The sequence below is a fragment of the Trichomycterus rosablanca genome, chromosome 10 (genome assembly GCF_030014385.1).
Source record: "Trichomycterus rosablanca isolate fTriRos1 chromosome 10, fTriRos1.hap1, whole genome shotgun sequence".
Taxonomy (NCBI): Eukaryota; Metazoa; Chordata; class Actinopteri; order Siluriformes; family Trichomycteridae; genus Trichomycterus; species Trichomycterus rosablanca.
The window spans coordinates 13000399-13022138 of NC_085997.1; the positions used below are offsets into that span (position 1 = coordinate 13000399).

Consider the following 21740-nt stretch of genomic DNA (forward strand, 5'->3'; position numbering starts at 1 on the left):
CTGGGAAAAATGTCATCTCAGTGGCTTTGACTTTGGCATAGTCTGAAAGTGCACTTTCTTATATATGAAAGGGGGCTAACAAAGCATGCAGAGAAACAGATGGACTACAGTCAGTAATTGTAATTGAACTATATGGAAAAGGAACCACAACTCATCCCACAAAATGTTGCTGAATGTGACAGTGATGACGTGGAATCCATCAGCTCTAAGTTGGAAGATTTATTTCCAGAGATCTTTTCAGCTCCTGGTGGTATTTTCGAATTATGTATTAAGTTCTGTAATTTAAAAAAAGAAAAATGTCAACAAACTCATCTAACAAATCAACCTTGTATTTATATTTATATATATATTTTAATCAATAGTAAAAAGGACACAATTGTTCACGTTTATTTTAACTGCTACATTCATTGCTTCTTACCCAATCCATGCTAATGCTTTTTTTGTTTTTACTGTTATGAGCTTTAGTACATCTAACCTCATCTCACTGCCCTGCTTTCTTCATTTGCAGTCTCCCCAGTTGCACACTCCGACTCCAACAGAGGTACAGTAAAGCAGAACTGATGGGGGAAAAACTTATTGGTTATAACTTATAGTGTGTTTTGATGCAAGTTTTTCTTTCCTGTGTCTGATCACTGCCGTTTACATTTGTAAGAACCAGTTAGCACAAAATAAGTATTACTGTTACAGATTGTCATTTCCGTCTGTGACTGTTTCCTTTGCTTTAGAATGTATGGTGTTTTACATTGATTGTGATTACTGGGTTGATAGATTTATAGTTAACCCCAGGGCAAATTCCTCCTTTTTTGTTCAGGGAGACGGAGAGAAATCACCCCGTCAGAGAAGACCCTCCAGTCCCAGTTCCAACAGCTCTTTGGGAGGTTATGGGCGCTACACCCCATCTCGCTCCCCCCAAACCTACAGCAGACCAGGTACCATCACACACACATACAAATAAATAAGCCATTTCCACAGTTTTTCCTAAATAGGATTGATTTTTATTTACATTTTTATATATATTTTATCTTACAATGATACTATTGATTAAGTAATTGATCAGTTAAATTAACAATCATTAAACATTGAACCTTCAGGTTTTTCTTTACAATTGTAATAGATCAGCCAAGACTTGGTTGGGGTTTAAGGTTTGTTTAGTTTTGTGTTAGAGTTATGAGGTCATAGCAAGTAAACATTAAGTAAATGATGACATTTCCTAAACAGCAAACAAAAGTTTGGGGTGAGATGGACATTTGCCATTTAAATACCTATTGTAGCAGTAAAATACAGCCTAACATCAAGCCTCAGACAGGCCTTGGCTAATCAACTATATTTGGACATAATTTCCTATATTTTTTATGGTCACTCATGTCATATCACTGCCCTTCCTCCCTGGGCTGGTTTTGGCGGCCTTGTACAGAACAATATCTGAGCAGTAGATACAGCCCACAACCTGGGAATTCCAACTCGCTACCTGTGTATGCTGCTAGTAGATATGGTGCCCATGGTAGTCCCAGAGACTCCTCTTCACTGCCTCTGTACTACAGTGGTGGTAGAACCACACCTCTGACCCTGAACCCCACCACTCTGTCCCTGCTCCAACAGCACAACTACATCCCATACTTCAGAGGTACTCTGCTCGGCCTGCAGGTCTTGTGTGTTCTCTAAAACAGACTAATGTCACAATGTGCATGGAACTGTCGCTGTCACTGCTAAACTGCACTACTAATGAATGGCTGTAGACTGTGAAGTAGCACTATAGATAAGCACAATCGACACTGTGGAAGGACATATTGACAGTGGTTTAATGTGTTATTCTGACATTCCAGCATGTCCTAATAGTACGACTTCTACTTCTAATATGAATATTTAAGATATAAAAGAACTTCCTTATGCTTCGCCCACCTTTTCTAAACAGGAATTGAGAAAGAATTCAAACTGGAACAAGTGTCTGACAGTAAACCTAGGACAGCCTTGCATCTCAGTTTGCCTCTTTACGGTAAAGCCCTGGACCCATTGGTCCCAATTTCTATCAGTATTTCTATCAGTGTGATTCAGTCCTGTGGGTACACTGTACACTGTGTAGCGCAGGTGTTCCTCAAGGTTCGCTTTATGGACCATTCAGTTTGTGGCTATTAAGTATTGTGTAATGCCTTTTTGTGATGTTGCATGGAGTTATTGTGGATGTTGTTGCATTAATGCCAGGAGAATGTTAAATTGTGGTCTAAATGTGTATTATTGTGCAGTTGTTTTTGTTTTGTACTGGTCATGTGTGCTGTGTTACACATATAAAAACCTAAAGTATAAACATTACAGCTTTGTAAAAGATTTACCATGTATCTAGTTTTCTCTTCATTTTGTGTAATTGACTGGCCTGTTTTTATCACACTTTAATTCTCATAAATTCCAGCTTAGATCTGAGACTCCTTGTCATTGGGGGGATGTGGATGAGCTGATATGAAGCATGTTTAAGTGTGGTCAGAGAGATAGTGTGGAATCACTGGAGTTTAAATAGATTGTAGAGATGTGATCTAACTTTTAGTGCGTTCCACCCAAACTGTTGACGTGAGGGGTAAAATAAAGGTCTCCAGTAAAATAATTATCTTTAGGGGTCTGGTTATCAGTTGAGTTTGTTTGATTTTGGGCTTAGTCAGATTTTTTATACATTGTGAAATAAGGTAATATGATTTCAAGTGAGAATGAAGCTCCACATCTCAAGAGCACAGTGTTGATTTAAGTCTCACCCTTGGCCACCCTTCATGCGGACTTATCGGTTTACAGCGAGCATTACAGTTCTAACCTGAACTGGAAAACTTTGTTGTGCATTAAAATGATTTAAGAACGAATGAAGGAATTACTTCATATTAAAATTCCAACAGAAGCTGTTTTGTGTCAGTATGAAGTTTGACTGCATGTTAAACTCTGCATGTGTGGAACTGTGTGACATTATTTATTTACAAAAAATATGTGGAGATTTTGCATCATGTTCTATTTTAAAGGTAGAACTCAGCTTAGTGTCTTGTAATGACACTTGTAATAAGCGGTTTATTGTACTAGCCCACCAGTGGTAAGATCCGTGTTAAAATCCCAGTGGTGCTATTGGCCAGCTGGGCATCTACACAGACACAATTGGTTATGTCTGGTTGTGGGGATGGCGCAAGCCCTGCAAAAGATTGGTGCTCTGTCCTTGTGCCCAGTATTTCACTGTAGAAGCAGATTCACAGAACTCTGACCAGGTTAAATCAGTTTTTAAACCTGGTTCAATCGCACAACTCCACTGTCATGTCTCAGTTGAAGCTGCTTGATTACATACAAAAATATCAGTTGTTTTTCTGCAGCACAGAAATATGTCCTGTTGACCTGGGTTTGACTCTTGCCTCAGGTTTTAGACGTTTTTATAGTGTCCAAGTTGGTTTTCTTCTTGTATGCTAGTTTTCTGTTACCTCCCAAAAATGTTACTCTAAACACACACACACACACACACAAACATACACACACCCATTCACCTGTAGGGCAATTTAGTGTCTCCAATTAACCTGACTGCATGTTTTTGGACTGTGGGAGGAAACCGGAGCTCCCGGAGGAAACCCACGCAGACACGGGGAGAACATGCAAACTCTACACAGAAATGACCCGAACCACCCCGCCTGAGGAACGAACCCTTCATGCTGTGAGGCGACAGTGCTACCCACTGAGCCACTGTGCCGACCCTGACCAAAGACTTTTATAAACGGGTTAATGTTTTTATCAGTTATTGTTTTTGTTTAATTCTTTTTACTCAGTCAAGAAGTATTTGGTAATATGTAGTTAAATATATATATACAGTGTATCACAAAAGTGAGTACACCCCTCACATTTCTGCAAATATTTTATTATATCTTTTCATGGGACAACACTATGGACATGAAACTTGGATATAACTTAGAGTAGTCAGTGTACAACTTGTATAGCAGTGTAGATTTACTGTCTTCTGAAAATAACTCAACACACAGCCATTAATGTCTAAATGGCTGGCAACATAAGTGAGTACACCCCACAGTGAACATGTCCAAATTGTGCCCAAAGTGTCAATATTTTGTGTGACCACCATTATTATCCAGCACTGCCTTAACCCTCCTGGGCATGGAATTCACCAGAGCTGCACAGGTTGCTACTGGAATCCTCTTCCACTCCTCCATGATGACATCACGGAGCTGGTGGATGTTAGACACCTTGAATTCCTCCACCTTCCACTTGAGGATGCGCCACATGTGCTCAATTGGGTTTAGTCCATCACCTTTACCTTCAGCTTCCTCAGCAAGGCAGTTGTCATCTTGGAGGTTGTGTTTGGGGTCGTTATCCTGTTGGAAAACTGCCATGAGGCCCAGTTTTTGAAGGGAGGGGATCATGCTCTGTTTCAGAATGTCACAGTACATGTTGGAATTCATGTTTCCCTCAATGAACTGCAGCTCCCCAGTGCCATCAACACTCATGCAGCCCAAGACCATGATGCTACCACCACCATGCTTGACTGTAGGCAAGATACAGTTGTCTTGGTACTTCTCACCAGGGCGCCGCCACACATGCTGGACACCATCTGAGCCAAACAAGTTTATCTTGGTCTCGTCAGACCACAGGGCATTCCAGTAATCCATGTTCTTGGACTGCTTGTCTTCAGCAAACTGTTTGCGGGCTTTCTTGTGCGTCAGCTTCCTTCTGGGATGACGACCATGCAGACCGAGTTGATGCAGTGTGCGGCGTATGGTCTGAGCACTGACAGGCTGACCTCCCACGTCTTCAACCTCTGCAGCAATGCTGGCAGCACTCATGTGTCTATTTTTTAAAGCCAACCTCTGGATATGACGGCGAACACGTGGACTCAACTTCTTTGGTCGACCCTGGCAAAGTCTGTTCCGAGTGGAACCTGTCCTGGAAAACCGCTGTATGACCTTGGCCACCATGCTGTAGGTCAGTTTCAGGGTGTTAGCAAGCTTCTTATAGCCCAGGCCATCTTTGTGGAGAGCAACAATTCTATTTCTCACATCCTCAGAGAGTTCTTTGCCATGAGGTGCCATGTTGAATATCCAGTGGCCAGTATGAGAGAATTGTACCCAAAACACCAAATTTAACAGCCCTGCTCCCCATTTACACCTGAGACCTTGACACATGACACCAAGGAGGGACAACGACACATTTGGGCACAATTTGGACATGTTCACTGTGGGGTGTACTCACTTATGTTGCCAGCTATTTAGACATTAATGGCTGTGTGTTGAGTTATTTTCAGAAGACAGTAAATCTACACTGCTATACAAGCTGTACACTGACTACTCTAAGTTATATCCAAGTTTCATGTCTATAGTGTTGTCCCATGAAAAGATATAATGAAATATTTGCAGAAATGTGAGGGGTGTACTCACTTTTGTGATACACTGTATATATATATATATATATATATATATATATATGTATATATATATATATATATATATATATACAGTGTATCACAAAAGTGAGTACACCCCTCACATTTCTGCAGATATTTAAGTATATCTTTTCATGGGACAACACTGACAAAATGACACTTTGACACAATGAAAAGTAGTCTGTGTGCAGCTTATTTAACAGTGTAAATTTATTCTTCCCTCAAAATAACTCAATATACAGCCATTAATGTCTAAACCACCGGCAACAAAAGTGAGTACACCCCTTAGTGAAAGTTCCTGAAGTGTCAATATTTTGTGTGGCCACCATTATTTCCCAGAACTGCCTTAACTCTCCTGGGCATGAAGTTTACCAGAGCTTCACAGGTTGCCACTGGAATGCTTTTCCACTCCTCCATGACGACATCACGGAGCTGGCGGATATTCGAGACTTTGCGCTCCTCCACCTTCCGCTTGAGGATGCCCCAAAGATGTTCTATTGGGTTTAGGTCTGGAGACATGCTTGGCCAGTCCATCACATTTACCCTCAGCCTCTTCAATAAAGCAGTGGTCGTCTTAGAGGTGTGTTTGGGGTCATTATCATGCTGGAACACTGCCCTGCGACCCAGTTTCCGGAGGGAGGGGATCATGCTCTGCTTCAGTATTTCACAGTACATATTGGAGTTCGTGTGTCCCTCAATAAAATGTAACTCCCCAACACCTGCTGCACTCATGCAGCCCCAGACCATGGCATTCCCACCACCATGCTTGACTGTAGGCATGACACACTTTTTGTACATCTTTGTACTCCTTACCTGATTGCCGCCACACATGCTTGAGACCATCTGAACCAAACAAATTAATCTTGGTCTCATCAGACCATAGGACATGGTTCCAGTAATCCATGTCCTTTGTTGACATGTCTTCAGCAAACTGTTTGCGGGCTTTCTTGTGTAGAGACTTCAGAAGAGGCTTCCTTCTGGGGTGACAGCCATGCAGACCAATTTGATGTAGTGTGCGGCGTATGGTCTGAGCACTGACAGGCTGACCCCCCACCTTTTCAATCTCTGCAGCAATGCTGACAGCACTCCTGCGCCTGTCTTTCAAAGACAGCAGTTGGATGTGACGCTGAGCACGTGCACTCAGCTTCTTTGGACGACCAACGCGAGGTCTGTTCTGAGTGGACCCTGCTCTTTTAAAACGCTGGATGATCTTGGCCACTGTGCTGCGGCTAAGTTTCAGGGTGTTGGCAATCTTCTTGTAGCCTTGGCCATCTTCATGTAGCGCAACAATTCGTCTTTTAAGATCCTCAGAGAGTTCTTTGCCATGAGGTGCCATGTTGGAACTTTCAGTGACCAGTATGAGAGAGTGTGAGAGCTGTACTACTAAATTGAACACACCTGCTCCCTATGCACACCTGAGACCTAGTAACACTAACAAATCACATGACATTTTGGAGGGAAAATGACAAGCAGTGCTCAATTTGGACATTTAGGGGTGTAGTCTCTTAGGGGTGTACTCACTTTTGTTGCCGGTGGTTTAGACATTAATGGCTGTATATTGAGTTATTTTGAGGGAAGAATAAATTTACACTGTTATATAAGCTGCACACAGACTACTTTTCATTGTGTCAAAGTGTCATTTTGTCAGTGTTGTCCCATGAAAAGATATACTTAAATATCTGCAGAAATGTGAGGGGTGTACTCACTTTTGTGATACACTGTATATACAGTATATATATATATATATATATATTTAAGGTTTATTGGCAGATCACAGTGTCCTGATTTCCGTTAGTGTAAAATGACACCTATCACTTTATCTAGCACTTTATTTAGCAAATCACATTACTGTGTGCCTGGCTACGGAACACCCACACTTACCTAAAACAAATTTCTGACCCTTGTTTTTGAGAGTGTTACCTTGAACTGCATTAAACTGAACTGATTTCACATATGCCAGAATCGGAACTTAGGGTCTGAACAGACTTGAGCCCTGAACAAGGATATGATGTGACAGATGTGACATGATATACAGTTCAGAAAGTCCCTCCCTGAAACAGAGGTGTGCAAACTTTTAGCCTATAGCCTTGAATACTAGAATAGACATGGGAGAAAGCTTCTGCTGCTCTAATGAGATGAACTTGTTTGAGCAAAATTTGAGCAAAAGTCACAAAGCATTCCTAGTATATCCAGACAAAAGAAATTGAAAAATGTTTTTGCAGTTATTATAAAATAATTGTGCTTTTACAGCATGTTTGCCTCTTTATCTCTTTAAACAATGAGCATATTTTCATTTTTAAAGCTTAAATTTAAGAAACAATTAAAATTTACTGTATGAATTAAGGTAACACACAGCCAGGTAGGATGCACTCACCTTCAGCTTGTTAGATCATGAGGTGTTTCTATTTTAAAGCTTTTAAAATGAACCCAACATACAGTAATTATGTTCCTTCCATCCCCCTTTCTGTTTCTCTGTGTGTATGTACATTTGCCTCCAACCCCTGAAGGTAGTGAAAGTGGACGCAGCACCCCCAGCCTCTCTACCTACTCCGATGGCAAATCTCCTTCATCTACATTTGTGGCTGCACCCAAACATTTCCACATACCAGGTAGGACTGCCTTCCTTCTGCACCCATCTGAAATTTTTACTTTAAGTAAGGTCAGCTCTCTCATATGTTTGCACACTTTCACACTATGAACTGCTTATCAGAAATATGTACCTCACAATGTAATGAGTAAACACTGAGAAAGATTAGCACATGGAGATTAGGTACTGTTTTGGCACATAACATCTGTATAACTTATTGGGTTTGCATCTTGATAAAACAGCAGTTAATAGGATGGTTCCTTAAAAAGTTTCTGCACTTTTTTAACTCTATTTATTATTTATTACATACTTTTCATCACTTTTCTAAATAGTCACCTTCCTTTGCGATGCATTTTTCCCAGCGTCGTACCATTTTAATGCCATCAAAAATGTTTTGGTTGAGTGTGTAGGCACTGATGCACCGCTGTTTTTACATCTTCATCACATGAAAATCTTCTTCCCCTTAAAGATTTTTTGAGTGTCCCAAAAAGTGGAAATCAAATGTTGCCAAATCCGGACTATAAGCTTTCTCAGACATGACCAATTACTAGTTCTCGCACCCTTCAATGAAAATATAAAACTTTGGAAACTTTTTGAAGATCCATAGTAGGTACTCCACATTTTGACTATTTGCTGTGTTTTTCTCAAAAAGACATGTTTCTCCTTACTCCTTTTTTTTTTTTTCCTCCTATATTTATGGGTTACTCCAGTGGATCTGGTCCTCATATCAGACTTGGCACAGCTTTTACATGGGATGCCTTACCGGATGCAACCCTCTTATTTTTACCCCAATCCAAAAAAATGTCACTGACGATAAAAGGCAAATAAAGTCAGAAAGCAGTAATTTGTGTTTTACAGATTTGTAAATATATGATCAATCTTAATTCAATAGCTGCAACACATTTTAAAAAGGTGGAACAGGAGGCAGCTCAGGTGGTGCAGTGGTAAAAACACAGAGCTGGAACCAGAGCTGGGATCTCAAATACATCGTATGGAGTCTCAGCTCTGCCTGCTGGCTGGGCTGAGCGGCCACATGAACAACGATTGGCCTGTTGTTCAGATATGGGTGGGATATTAAAAAGCCGGATAGGGACTCTCTCATAACTAATGCAATTACGACCTCTGCTGGCTGATTGATGGCGCCTGCATAGAGACGGGAAAAGAGTGCTGTCAGGGTGTGTCTCTCTGTACACAGTGCTGATCCGCAATGCACTCGTCAAAGTGTAGGTGACAAGATGGATACGGCTGCTGCCCACGTGTCGGAGGGGCAGGGGGTAGCTTCGTTCTCCTCAATCAGAGCGGGGATCTGCATGATGCAATCGGGCTAAAAGGGAGAAAAAGGGGAGAAAAATGCATAAACAAAATATAAAATTGGGGCAGTATACGTTGTTCGAATTATTTAAAGCTAGTTTTAAGACTTTTAACTCAGATAATTGACAGGTGATGCTGTATGATTGGGTATTAAGAAGCTTGGACCAGGACTGTTCTGGGGCCTGCACAGAGAAGGGAAGGGGAGTCACATGGAGCATAGTGTGGCTCTCTGAAGCAGCTCTGAGTGAAAACCCAACACTGGCAGGAACACTGTTTCTCAAAGCATGACCACAAGGAATTTAGTGATTTTGTGATCTTTGTTCCATAACATATTATGAAGACTCTCAATCAGGGGAAAAAAATGTTGTTTATAGAGTGGGGGTGGTGGCTCAGTGGGTAGCACTGTCACCTCACAGCAAGAAGGCCCTGGGTTCAATTCCCAGGTGGAGCGGTCTGGGTCCTTTCTGTGTGGAGTTTGTATGTTCTCCCTGTGTCTGCGTGGTTTTCCTCGGGAGGTCCGCTTTCCTCCCACAGTCTAAAGACATGCAAATGAGGTGAATTGGAGATACAAAATTGTCCATGACTGTTTGATATTAAAGACTTGAATTGATGAATCTTGAGTAACCAGTTATTACCTGTCCTGTCATGGATGTAACCAAAGTGTGTAAAACATATATCCAATGATTGCTTTACGTATCACCTCTACTGATACAACCCTCCACTGTTGACTGAGGAGCTTCGCAACTGACACACGCCCCTCCGACATGTGTGCAGTACCGACTGCATCTTTTCACCTGCACAAGGCGAGTTCATATGCGGATCAGCCTTGTGTATGGAGAGTCACACCCTGATCAGCATTATTCCCCAAACCTGCGCAGGCGCCATCAATCAGCCAGCAGTTGTGCACTTGTCCCACCCTGTGAACAACAGCCAATCGTTGTTCATCCTGGCCGGATGGCAGAGCTGAGATTTGATACGATGTATTTATAATCCCAGCTCTGGTGTGCTAGCGTATTTTACCACTGCGCCACCTGAGCAGCTCCCAAAAAACACTTTTGAATGGCGTGACCTTTGATTCCTTAGACGGCACTGCATTGATAACCAGCAAGCATCTGTAATTAATATACCCACTCTAATGTTCAGTCTATTACTGCTGATCGCTGTCTATGGCCCACAAACAGAATTGCTAATGACAGTATTGTTTGATGTCTCAGCAGATATATTTTTAATATGTGGACATTTTGGTTCACTTCTGCAAGTCAAAAACATCTACAGATTTAAAATCATATCGTCAAAATACACAAATTTGTCAGCATTCTGCCAGCCATTACTGGATTCATTCAAATTAAATAAAGTAAACAAAGCCATTGGTTCAAATTTCTATGTTTTTATTGTCATTTTTAATTTTATGGAGCTTTTTGTTTCTATTGCATGCAGATGCCAAAAAGCTCTGATGTGTTAAAAATGAGTCATCCCCCCCCCCCCCTTTCACCATTTAATTTATAGATGATGTTTGAAATCAGAGAGGGTTGAAATAAAGTGAGGTTAGGATGAAATGGACCAGTTGGATGAACATGTTGCATCAATTTATCATGTTTCCAAAGGAGGTTGTATATTAAATTTTTAATGTGTAGTAATTGGGAAAAGATTTACAGTCATTTGAAAAACACCCTTTTTTTTTATTTTATGGTTTTATGTATCAGGGCATAATAAAGATCATCTGGTCCCTAGCAAGTCTTCGATTTGGTAAATACAAACTCAGATGAACAACAACACACAACAGCGTCAACTGTCATCATTTATTTAACAAAAATGAAGCAAAAATGGAAAAGCCATGTGCAAAAAACTAAGTACACCTCATGAATCAAAAGCTTGTAGAACCACCCTTAGCAGTAGTAACTAGAAGTCGTAGCCTAGCAAGGCTTTCAGCCCTTAATTGCTTAGATAATATAACATTAAAACCACCTCCTTGTTTCTACATACACTGTCCATTTTAGCAGCTTCACTTCCCATATAGAAGCACTTTGTAGTTCTACAGTTCTACAATTACTGACTGTAGTCCATTTGTTTCTCTGCATGCTTTGTTAGCCCTCTTTCATGCTGTTCTTTAATGGTCAGGACCACCACAGAACAGGTATTATTAAGGTGGTGGATGATTCTCAGCACTGCAGTGACACTGACATGGTGGTGGTGTGTTAGTGTGTGTTGTGCTGGTATGAGTGGATCAGACACAGCAGCGCTGCTGGAGTTTTATAAATACCGTGTCCACTCACTGTCCACTCTATTAGACACTCCTACCTAGTTGGTCCACCTTGTAGATGTAAAGTCAGAGACGATCACTCATCTATTGCTGCTGTTTGAGTTGGTCGTCTTCTAGACCTTCATCAGTGGTCACAGGACGCTGCCCACGGGGCGCTGTTGGCTGGATGTTTTTGGTTGGTGGACTATTCTCAGTCCAGCAGTGACAGTGAGGCGTTTAAAAACTCCATCTGCATTGCTGTGTCTGATCCACTCATACCAGCACAACACACACTAACACACCACCATCATGTCAGTGTCACTGCAGTGCTGAGAATGATCCACCACCCAAATAATACCTGCTCTGTAGTGGTCCTGTGTCGGTCCTGACCATTGAAGAACAGCATGAAAGGGGGCTAACAAAGCATGCAGAGAAACAGATGGCCTACAGTCAGTAATTGTAGAATTACAAATTGCTTCTATATGGTAAGTGGAGCTGATAAAATGGACAGTGAGTGTAGAAACAAGGAGGTGGTTTTAATGTTATGGCTGATCGATGTACTGTCACAGTACTGTAAGTTGCTTTGGATAAAGGCGTCTGCTAAATGCTGAAAATTTAAAAGTTTGTTTTTCACATGAAGGTATATCACGTGTTTTCTGACTTGCCTGTTATATAAAGTAAACTGGAATTCAATTAATATGCTGCTGTTGTCTTACTGAAACCGTTTGCCAAAAATGAAATTAAGGATTTTTTTTACTTAAAATGTTTAATATATTTAAATCAAGTGGGCAGAAACGTTTGTGGAGTACACCTAAAAAAACGGGTAGGCTAAAATGCTTAACCCATACAATGTGGGGGTCCAGTGTTTTTGTTATGCTGTAGGAGGCATTTTGTTGGCATGGTTTGGTTCTACCCTTTGTCTTAAATGAAAAGGGAGACAAATAAGCATAAAGTTATACTAATTGTAACTTAGTTTAGTAAGAATGGTTATGGTTGTGGTTTAGTAAGAATAAAGATTATGTGAACGATATGCTATGGCCTTCACAGACTATCTCAATTTAAGACTTGAGTTACTCTCTCTCCATCACCATATGGAAAACATAAACAACTGGTGTTACAATAGTGCATTTCCATTGACTTGGGAGAATCAAAGTCTGGATATTTTTTCCCTTTAATCAGATTTATTGTGCCATTTTATGAAACTATGTTCAAGAAATGTAATTAGCATAACAGTGACTCTGATGCGTCTCATGCATGATAGCTACAAAGATCAGCCATAACAATAAAACCACCTGGTTTCAACACTCACTGTGCACTTTATCAGCTTCACTTACCATATAGGAGCACTTTGTAGTTCTACAATTACTGACTGTAGTCCATCTGTTTCTCTGCATACTGTTTTAGCCTGCTTTCACCCTGTTCTTCAATGGTCAGGACCCCCACAAAGCAGGTATTATTTAGGTGGTGGATCATTCTCAGCACTGCAGTGACAATGACATGATAATAATAATAATAATAATACATTTTATTTATATAGCGCTTTTCAAGATACTCAAAGACGCTTTACATAAGACAAATAATCAAAACAAATACGTACATACACCATACAAATCATAGTACAAAATCAAAATAGTACATCAACATCAAGAATAATTAAGATAAAAACAAAGAGAGCAGCATAAGACAGTTCATTAAAAATTAGCTAAATTATGAGAGAGAACAACAAATATAGAACAATTTCTTAAAATTAGACAGAAGCAGGACAGATTTACATGCAATCAGGAAACTGAAAACTTTACAAGTTTTAGGATCTAGGACTTCACATTTCTGTCGTGATCTAAGTATAAAAACTATTAAAAAGAATAGCAAAAATAAAAGCATTTATTTTGTGTTGTTACAAGTTAAATGCCACTCTGAATAGATGAGTTTTGAGAAGTGACTTGAATTTGGACAGGTCAGGACAATCTCGTAGGTGTTTGGGGAGAGCATTCCATAAAGATGGAGCAGCTATGGAAAAGGCCCTGTCACCCCAGGTCCGGTGCTTGGTCCTAGAGGGTATGGACAGTAGGTTAGCCTCAGAAGAGCGAAGGCTACGGGAGGGAATGGTGGTGTGTTAGTGTGTGTTGTGCTGGTATGAGTGGATCAGACACAGCAGCGTTGCTGGAGTTTTTAAATACCGTGTCCACTCACTGTCCACTCTATTAGACACTCCTACCTGGTTGGTCCACCTTGTAGATGTAAAGTCAGAGACGATCGCTCATCTATTGCTGCTGTTTGAGTTGATCATCTTTGAGACCTTCATCAGTGGTCACAGGACGCTGCCCACGGGGCGCTGTTGGCTGGATATTTTTGGTTGGTGGACTATTCTCAGTCCAGCGTGACACTCGTGAGGTATTTATAAACTCCAGAAGTGCTGCTGGAACACTCACTAACACACCACCACCATGTAAGTGTCACTGCAGTGCAGATCCACCACCCAAATAATATCTGCTCTGTGATGGTCCTGACCACTGAAGAACAGGGTGAAAGCAGGCTAAAACAGTATGCAGAGAAACAGATGGACTACAGTCAGTAATTGTGGAACTACAAAGTGCTTCTATGTGGTAAGTGGAACTAATAAAATGGACAGTAAGTGTAGAAACTAGGAGGTGGTCATAATGTTATGCCTAATCGGTGTATATGCCTTCTAGCTGCAGTACAAAGCAAACTTTGCAAGCAATCACGCCTTTAATGAACGATGAGTAAATCTAATTTCTGGTCAAACTATTCATGTAATAATTTCTTATTAAAAGTCAGTGCTGATTTAAAAGCTTTCAAAGTCAAAGCAGAATTGCTGTAAAGGTGCAGAACTGCTGATTGCATGTAAATCATAACTTTTTTACACTATAATCTGCAAGTTGAAGTTTAACACAGCTATATATGTTCTTTCCTGCTGAAAAACACCTGTTTAATGCTTTGCTGCAATCGTCCAACTCCATCTTTCAGCAAACCATGCTTCTTTATCTACGGTTCATTACTTTCTTTTTCTCTCTTTCTTCATTTCTGCTTCTGTTATGCTCTCTCTGTCTTCATTCCAGATACTAAAGCCAAAGATAATATCTATAGAAAACCCCCTATCTACAAACAGCATGGTACAGTTCACTGAATGCGATAACCATGACTTTGCATGCTCTGTTGCATGATGCCAGTGGTGTCACTGTACTCTAGTATCCTGCAGCTGTATGTAATGCCTTTTATTTTGGTTTTGAAGTTTCCCTCTCAGACTGTGCAGCATAGAGTGCCAATAGTGCAGCCAGGTATTAGGGATGGGCATGGTCAATGAAATCCCTGGAATTCTGAAATCATTTTTATATTTGTTTTCTTAATCCTAATTTGAACAAGGTACGATGGGTTTGGAAAGTATTCAGACTCCTTGACTTTTTGCACACTTTATTGTGTTTTGGATTTGATTTTGAATGGATACAATTGCCATTTTTAGCCACTAAGCTACACCTAATTACCCATAATGACAAAGTAAAAATATGTTTTTGAGTTTTAGGAAAATTCATCAAAACTCCTACTCTTAAGCTATGTCTGATTGGATGGCAAGCATTCCGTTTTTGGTCTGTCCACAAATTATTGATTTTCATTTTTGTGGAAGGTTAAATGTTGTGACAAGCTTCTCCCATTTCAAAATTATTATTATTTTTTTAAATATTTTCTCCCCTTTTTCTCCCCTTTTTCTCCCCTTTTTCTCCCCTTTTTCTCCCCTTTTTAGCACGTCCAATTGCCCCACTGCATCATGCTTCCTCTCCACCAATGCCGATCTCTGCTCTGATCTTATCACCTGCACTTTGACGAGTGTAGTGCAGCCTAGCTGCGTGTACGGAGGGACACACCCTAAGAGCACTCTTTTCTCATCTCTGTGCAGGCGCCATCAGTCAGCCAGCAGAGGTCGTAATTGCACCAGTCATGAGAGAGAGAGAGAGAGACCCTATCCGGCTTAGCCCCACCCATATGAACAACAGGCCAATCGTTGTTCATGTGGCCGCTCAGCCTCAGCCGGCAAGGCAGAGCTGAGATTCGATACGATGTGTTAGAGTTCCCAGCTTTGGTTCCAGGGTGTTTTTTTACCTCTGCGCCACCTGAGCAGCCCCCTCATTTCAAAATTATTAAGGTCACTGTGGTCCTGAAAACACTTAAAGCTTTGGATCTTTTAAATTCTTGCCCTAATTTATGCCCAGCCACCATTTGTTTCTGAATATTCATAACAAATTCCTGTATACACACAACGTCAATGCAAGAGTCAATGCAATAGGGCAGTGATAGCTCAGTGGTTAAGGTACTGGACTAGTAATCAGAAGGTTGTCGGTTCAAGCCCTGCCACCGCCAAGTTGCCACTGTTGGGCCCCTGAGCAAGGCCCTTAACCCAAAAATCATGTTCAGTCATAACTGTAAGTGGCTTTGGATAAAAGCGTCTGCTAAATGCCGAAAATGTAAATGTAAGAGTCAGAGAAGATGCAGAAGAGGACAGACACTGGTGGATTTCTGTGCTGAACACAAGTTGGTTATCACCAACACACCGCTGTTCTCAGTTAATATCACATGCACATGCCTCATTGCAGATTTTGACTTTTCAGATTTTGATCACAATCTTGTGATAATTACAATGAGGCCCAGATTTAAATGGAAAAAACTCAAGGGGTCTAAATACTCTTTACTGGATCCACTGTATGTGTATACTTTCCAAACGGGCAGAGCAAGAGCAAGAAAAATCACATAGCCAAGAGATACAGCTCTATAGGATACTAATTGCTACATAAATACTTAGACCTAAACTGCATGTGACGCTTACAGAATGTAATTTTCTCGAGCATTTAAATTAAATAAGTGATTGTATTTAACTAATGTTTGCACTGTGTCTCTAATTGCAACTGTAAGGCTGCTTTCACATGATAAGTGTTTTGCCCTTCGATCATGATGCGACTGCACGCATATTGCAGCTTACCGCACCGTTAAGCCTTTCACATCATATGCAGCAAAACCGCTTTCTGCTGGCTGCACCTCTCTGCTCCACAGCTCACTAATTCTCATGCAGAATCTTTCTCACAATGCCATGGTTCTAACTGAACATGGAATCCAATGATTTAGGTTTTTGTGAAACAATGCTATCTGTTTCCCTCCGACATGTCTGTGCTTTACTTCTGTCTATGTCATATAAACAGTTTGACTCATCGGTGGCACTTTGAAAAGGTCAATGGCAAAGTGGCTCTATGTTCAATCATATTCAGCAAAGCAAGTCCAAACTTGGTTTTGCTATGTATCATGTGAATGCTGCCTTATACTACAGCTGTGTTTCTTATATAATAAGATAATCATAATTATCATAGTGAGAAACGTAATTTAGGGTATACAATTCAGTGTTTAGTGTGACAACGTGTGAACTGGACAGGGTTGCATTGTTTACCCTGTTTATTTTACACAATTTAAATGTCAAACCTTAAACCTTTAAAGTTTTTTGGTTTAAATGCCCATCATTATTTTAACAGCTCTGATAGGGAAACAAACTGTAGAGACACACATATGTCTCTTTTCATTGCTTCATTCATTTAAAGGAATCCAATGTAGTTTTGAAATGGACACTTTTGTTTTTATATTCATGAAGTTTAAAACGTTAATGTGATTTTGTTCTTAAGATTACCTGGCTTGCTGTTATTTAAAAGTCATGTTTGTGTTCAGCCTGCCCTCACTGCTCCAAGAGCAATGCTGTGTTCACCACTAAATACTATCAACTTTATACACAGTTTATGGGATCACTATTTTACTCTGGTTTAGTCTACTAAAACTACAAATGGCATACTATGGTCAAAAGTACATTGGATTCACAGTATTTATAACTGTGGTCATGTGGCTTCGTAATTGTGTAGTGTTTTTGTTATACACTGATCAGCCATACTTTTATTAGCTCCACTTACCATATAGAAGCACTTTGTAGTTCTACAATTACTGACTGTAGTTCATCTGTTTCTCTACATACTTTTTTAACCTCCTTTAACCCTGTTCTTCACTGCAGTGACAATGACATGGTGGTGATGTGAGTGGATCAGACACAGCAGCGCTGTTTTTAAATACCGTGTCCACTCACTGTCCACTCTATTAGACACTCCTACCTAGTTGGTCCACCTTGTAGATATAAAGTCAGAGACGATCGCTCATCTATTGCTGCTGTTTGAGTTGGTCGTCTTCTAGACCTTCATCAGTGGTCACAGGACGCTGCACACAGGGCGCTGTATGCTGGATTTTTTTGGTTGGTGGACTATTCTCAGTTCAGCAGTGACAGTGAGGTGTTTAAAAACTCCATCAGCGCTGCTGGGTCTTATCCACTCATACCAGCACAACACACACTAACACACCACCACCATGTCAGTGTCACTGCAGTGCTGAGAATGATCCACCACCCAAATAATACCTGCTCTGTAGTGGTCATGTGAGGGTCCTGACCATTTGAGAACAGAGTAAAAGGAGGTTAAAAAAGCATGCAGAGAAACAGATGGACTACAGTTAGTAATTGTAGAACCACATAGTGCTTTTATATGGTAAGTGGAGCTGATAAAATGGACAGTGAGTGTAGAAACAAGGAGGTAGTTTTAATGTTATGGCTGATCGGTGTATGTAAAACCCATTGTACTGTGCCCTTGTGGTGGTCAATAAAAGGCGTGTAATTTATGGTGACTGACTGTCATTTCATCCTTGGTAAAACAGTGAATTTTAGTTTATTTATTTAATTTTATTTTTATTAATAATTTTTGGTGTTAAAATGTGTTTTGTAAAGTGTTGTTTTTTTCCTTTGTGCATTATTGTTCATGGTGTGTCTTTTCTTCTAATGAAAAACAAAGTTTGCATTGTGTTAAAAATGAGATAATGTTGATGAGATAATGTTGATTCTCGTAATATGGTCCTTTGTTAAGTTCTTGTATAGCATGTTGCATGCCACTGTCTGTCATTGAAGGTTTACCTCTTGATCTGTATTAAAGAACTGTTGATTTTTACTCTACACCTTTTCTACAGCTTCCAGAACATCCTGGCAAGATGGAGAGGATGTGGATAGAAAAGTAAGCGCTCTCTTGCGGTCTTGTTTTAAGCAGTAATACACTCAGTAAAATGATCAATCTTTCAGAATCAATCATTTGTTCAATTCTTTCTACTAATCTTTGCATTTGTCTGTAGACCAGAACTAGTTGGACTCTTCTGAAGAGTGAGAGTGATGGACAGTCTCCAGACATTGATCCTAGGACTTCCACTCACAGCCTGCCTACAGACATGTTTCAGCCCAGTGAGTAACCCTTCACAGAGAATGTCACTTAGGAGTGTTAGCTAACTGTGTGCAACCTGATCCAGTCTTATCCAATAAGGAATGTACCTTATGTGGTACTGATCAATACCAAATATGATTATATAACTCTACATCATTTAGAGAAGTGAACAGTAATCCAAACTAGAGAGAAACAGGGTCAGAGTCTGTGCAGAAGGTCTGAGTAAGTGATGATGTGTAATGGCCTGCATGCTATATAGGGTGAACAGCATCATTACTACACTGCCCACACCAAAGAAGGTACTCTGTTCTCTCACAGCACTTTTAGGGTTGCATCTTGTGACATCATGTACTTGTGTTTGTTCACACTACACGATTTTTGCCCTGATTTTCGCTCGGCGACTGGTCAGCTCTAGATTTGCCGGCTCGGGAGCAACTCAGCGATCGAAACTCGGCTGTTAATCGCTATGTGTGAACTACTCAACAACTTGATCCGAGCAGCCGAAGAGAGATTTCTAGCATGTCGAATATCTGAATCTGAGTTGTCTGACTGGCAATGAGTGCTATGTCGAACAGCCAATGAGAACGCAAGATACAGGGTGAGGGGAAACGCAGGGGAGAAGTTGTAAACAGGTGGGACAGGGGCATAATATAGTTTATATCAGAATACATCAACACACACAAGTTTTAAAGTATTCTGACCTTATCGTTCTCTACAAAACAAAACACCAACGTTGCATTGCAAAAAATATTTATTAACCTCCAACTCACTATAGAACAATCCATGCTGCTCGCGTAGCCAAATCCACTCAGATTCATTTATTTTTTCTCCTTGTTTTTACAGTGCACAAACTTTGATCGCTCGCTACTTGTTGACGTGCATTTTTGGACGTGGTATCATTAAACCCCTCGTCACTTCTCACGTTTGCTTTCGTGACAAAACGTAGTTTGGGAGACCAGAGAAGCTCGCCTGCGATTCCAGTTGGTGATAGATGGTGTAGTGTGAAACACCCTATCGCCGATCAGTCGTGTAGAGTGAATTACACACCGACTTGAAAGACTCCCGATTACAAGAAATTCAATTGTGTAGTGTGAACTGTACAGCGACCTGATGACTTGGAAAGTCATACTCTAATAAACTGCAGTAACAGAGCTGTCAGCTTTGGTTCCTATAAATTAAACCCAGGTGCGATTCGTTTTAGGTATGATCAAAATAAGCCTCTTTGGCTTTTCAAGTAATCAGGTTTTGGTTAGTGGTAATTAATCATGCATTTTTAGCACTGCACAATTTCCAGATATACACCAGCACCCAGCACATTCAATTAATCTCATTCACTAGACAGGAAAAAAATACACTGGAATGCTAGAATAGAATAGAACGCCTTTATTTGTCATTTATACATATACAGGTGTACAATGAAGTACAATGAAATTCTTTTTTCGCATATCCCAGCTTGTTTGGAAGCTGGGCTCAGAGTGCAGGGTCAGCCATTGTACGGCGCCCCTGGAGCAGACAGGGTTACGGATCTCGCTCAAGGGCCCAACAGTGGCTGCATGGCAGAACTGGGATTCGAAGTCTCAACCTTTCAGTTACTAGCCCAAAGCCATACCCACTAGGCTACCACTGTCCCCTACAAGTTAAAGCTAGTGCCCTTATTTACAGTGTGTTGCAACTCCAAAAAGTGGTGGCTGACTCGTCCCAGCTACTGCCTTTTCATGTTAAACAACTATTTCATTAAATTATCTAATTTCTTGCACAGATTTTGTCTAACTTTAATTCAACGTATTGCTTTGTATTTTTGTTCTAGATTTTCCCTACAATAAATCTGCTTCTCTTCCTGGTTATGGTCAGAATGGCATCTACAAGGTAAATGCATGTCTGAAATCTTTCACAAAGGGTAAAATGCAACCTCTGTCCTTATGGATGCACTTGGTGTAGAGATAGAAAGATATTATTGAAACAACTAGACAGCTAGAATCATATATATAGACTTCTTTTCTGGTTTACCTATCACAGCGGGCGACACGGTGGCTCGGTGGGTAGCACTGTTGCCTCACAGCAAGAAGGTCCTGGGTTTGATTCCCAGATGGAGCGGTCCGGGTCCTTTCTGTCTGGAGTTTGCAATTTACTCCCTGTGTCTGTGTGGGTTTCCTACGGGAGCTCCGGTTTACTTCCACAGTCCAAAGACATGCAGGCGAGGTGAATTGGAGATACTAAGTTGTTCGTGACTGTGTTTGACATTAAAAGCTTGAACTGATGAATCTTGTGTAACCAGTTATTACCTGTCCTGTCATGAATGTAACCAAAGTGTGTAAAACATGACGTTAAAATCCTAATAAATAAATAAATTTCCTATCACAGCTGTGAGAATGAGCAGAGGTCCTACAATACAACCCTGTGTATGCATTATGGTAACAGGCTTTGTAATCTCATCAGGATGTTGTCTGTTAAGGTCAGGATGTAGCTGTGTAATCCACACATTGCATTGATTTGGCATGTGGCTGTGGTGCAGGAGAAAAGACGAGGCTGCATTCTCATTCAAGAGGAAATAAGATTTAAATTAACTCAGGAAGCAAAGGGAAATAAGAAATCCTGATCAAACACTTCATGCTAAATTGCATTATTTCAGTGGAATCAAGCTAATACTAAAGATAATTGTCTCTGCTACACTTGGTGGCAGTGTTATCAAAATAGTATCCAACTTTTTTTTAATAAAGCTGGTGTCATTATTTACCCCAACCACAAACCTTAGTCCTTTAGTATCATGAGAGTTAATAGGTTTAAATGTCTAACCTTACGACTGCAGCAACAAAGACTGCAGCAACATTAAAACCACCTCCTTGTTTCTACACTCACTGTCCATTTTATCAGCTCCACTTACTATATGGAATAAGCACTTTGTAGTTCTACAAT

At 40.5% G+C, this 21740-nt stretch overlaps 1 protein-coding gene across 2 annotated transcripts in view; it reads left to right on the top strand.

Moving 5' to 3' along the window:
- ablim2 (actin binding LIM protein family, member 2) overlaps positions 1-21740 on the top strand; it is a 133279-nt gene that overhangs the window by 93746 nt on the left and 17793 nt on the right. The window contains exons 12-20 of one of the 2 annotated variants that reach the window (XM_063002852.1): positions 509-541; positions 812-929; positions 1415-1624; positions 7906-8007; positions 14613-14666; positions 18583-18626; positions 18742-18847; positions 20635-20693; positions 20844-21133. In XM_063002852.1, the coding sequence (XP_062858922.1) occupies positions 509-541; positions 812-929; positions 1415-1624; positions 7906-8007; positions 14613-14666; positions 18583-18626; positions 18742-18847; positions 20635-20693; positions 20844-20870 (753 nt within the window). In that variant the 3' untranslated portion in view covers positions 20871-21133. Of the gene's footprint in view, positions 1-508; positions 542-811; positions 930-1414; positions 1625-7905; positions 8008-14612; positions 14667-18582; positions 18627-18741; positions 18848-20634; positions 20694-20843; positions 21134-21740 lie in introns of those variants that run through there. The other variant, XM_063002853.1, reaches the window with a different exon arrangement.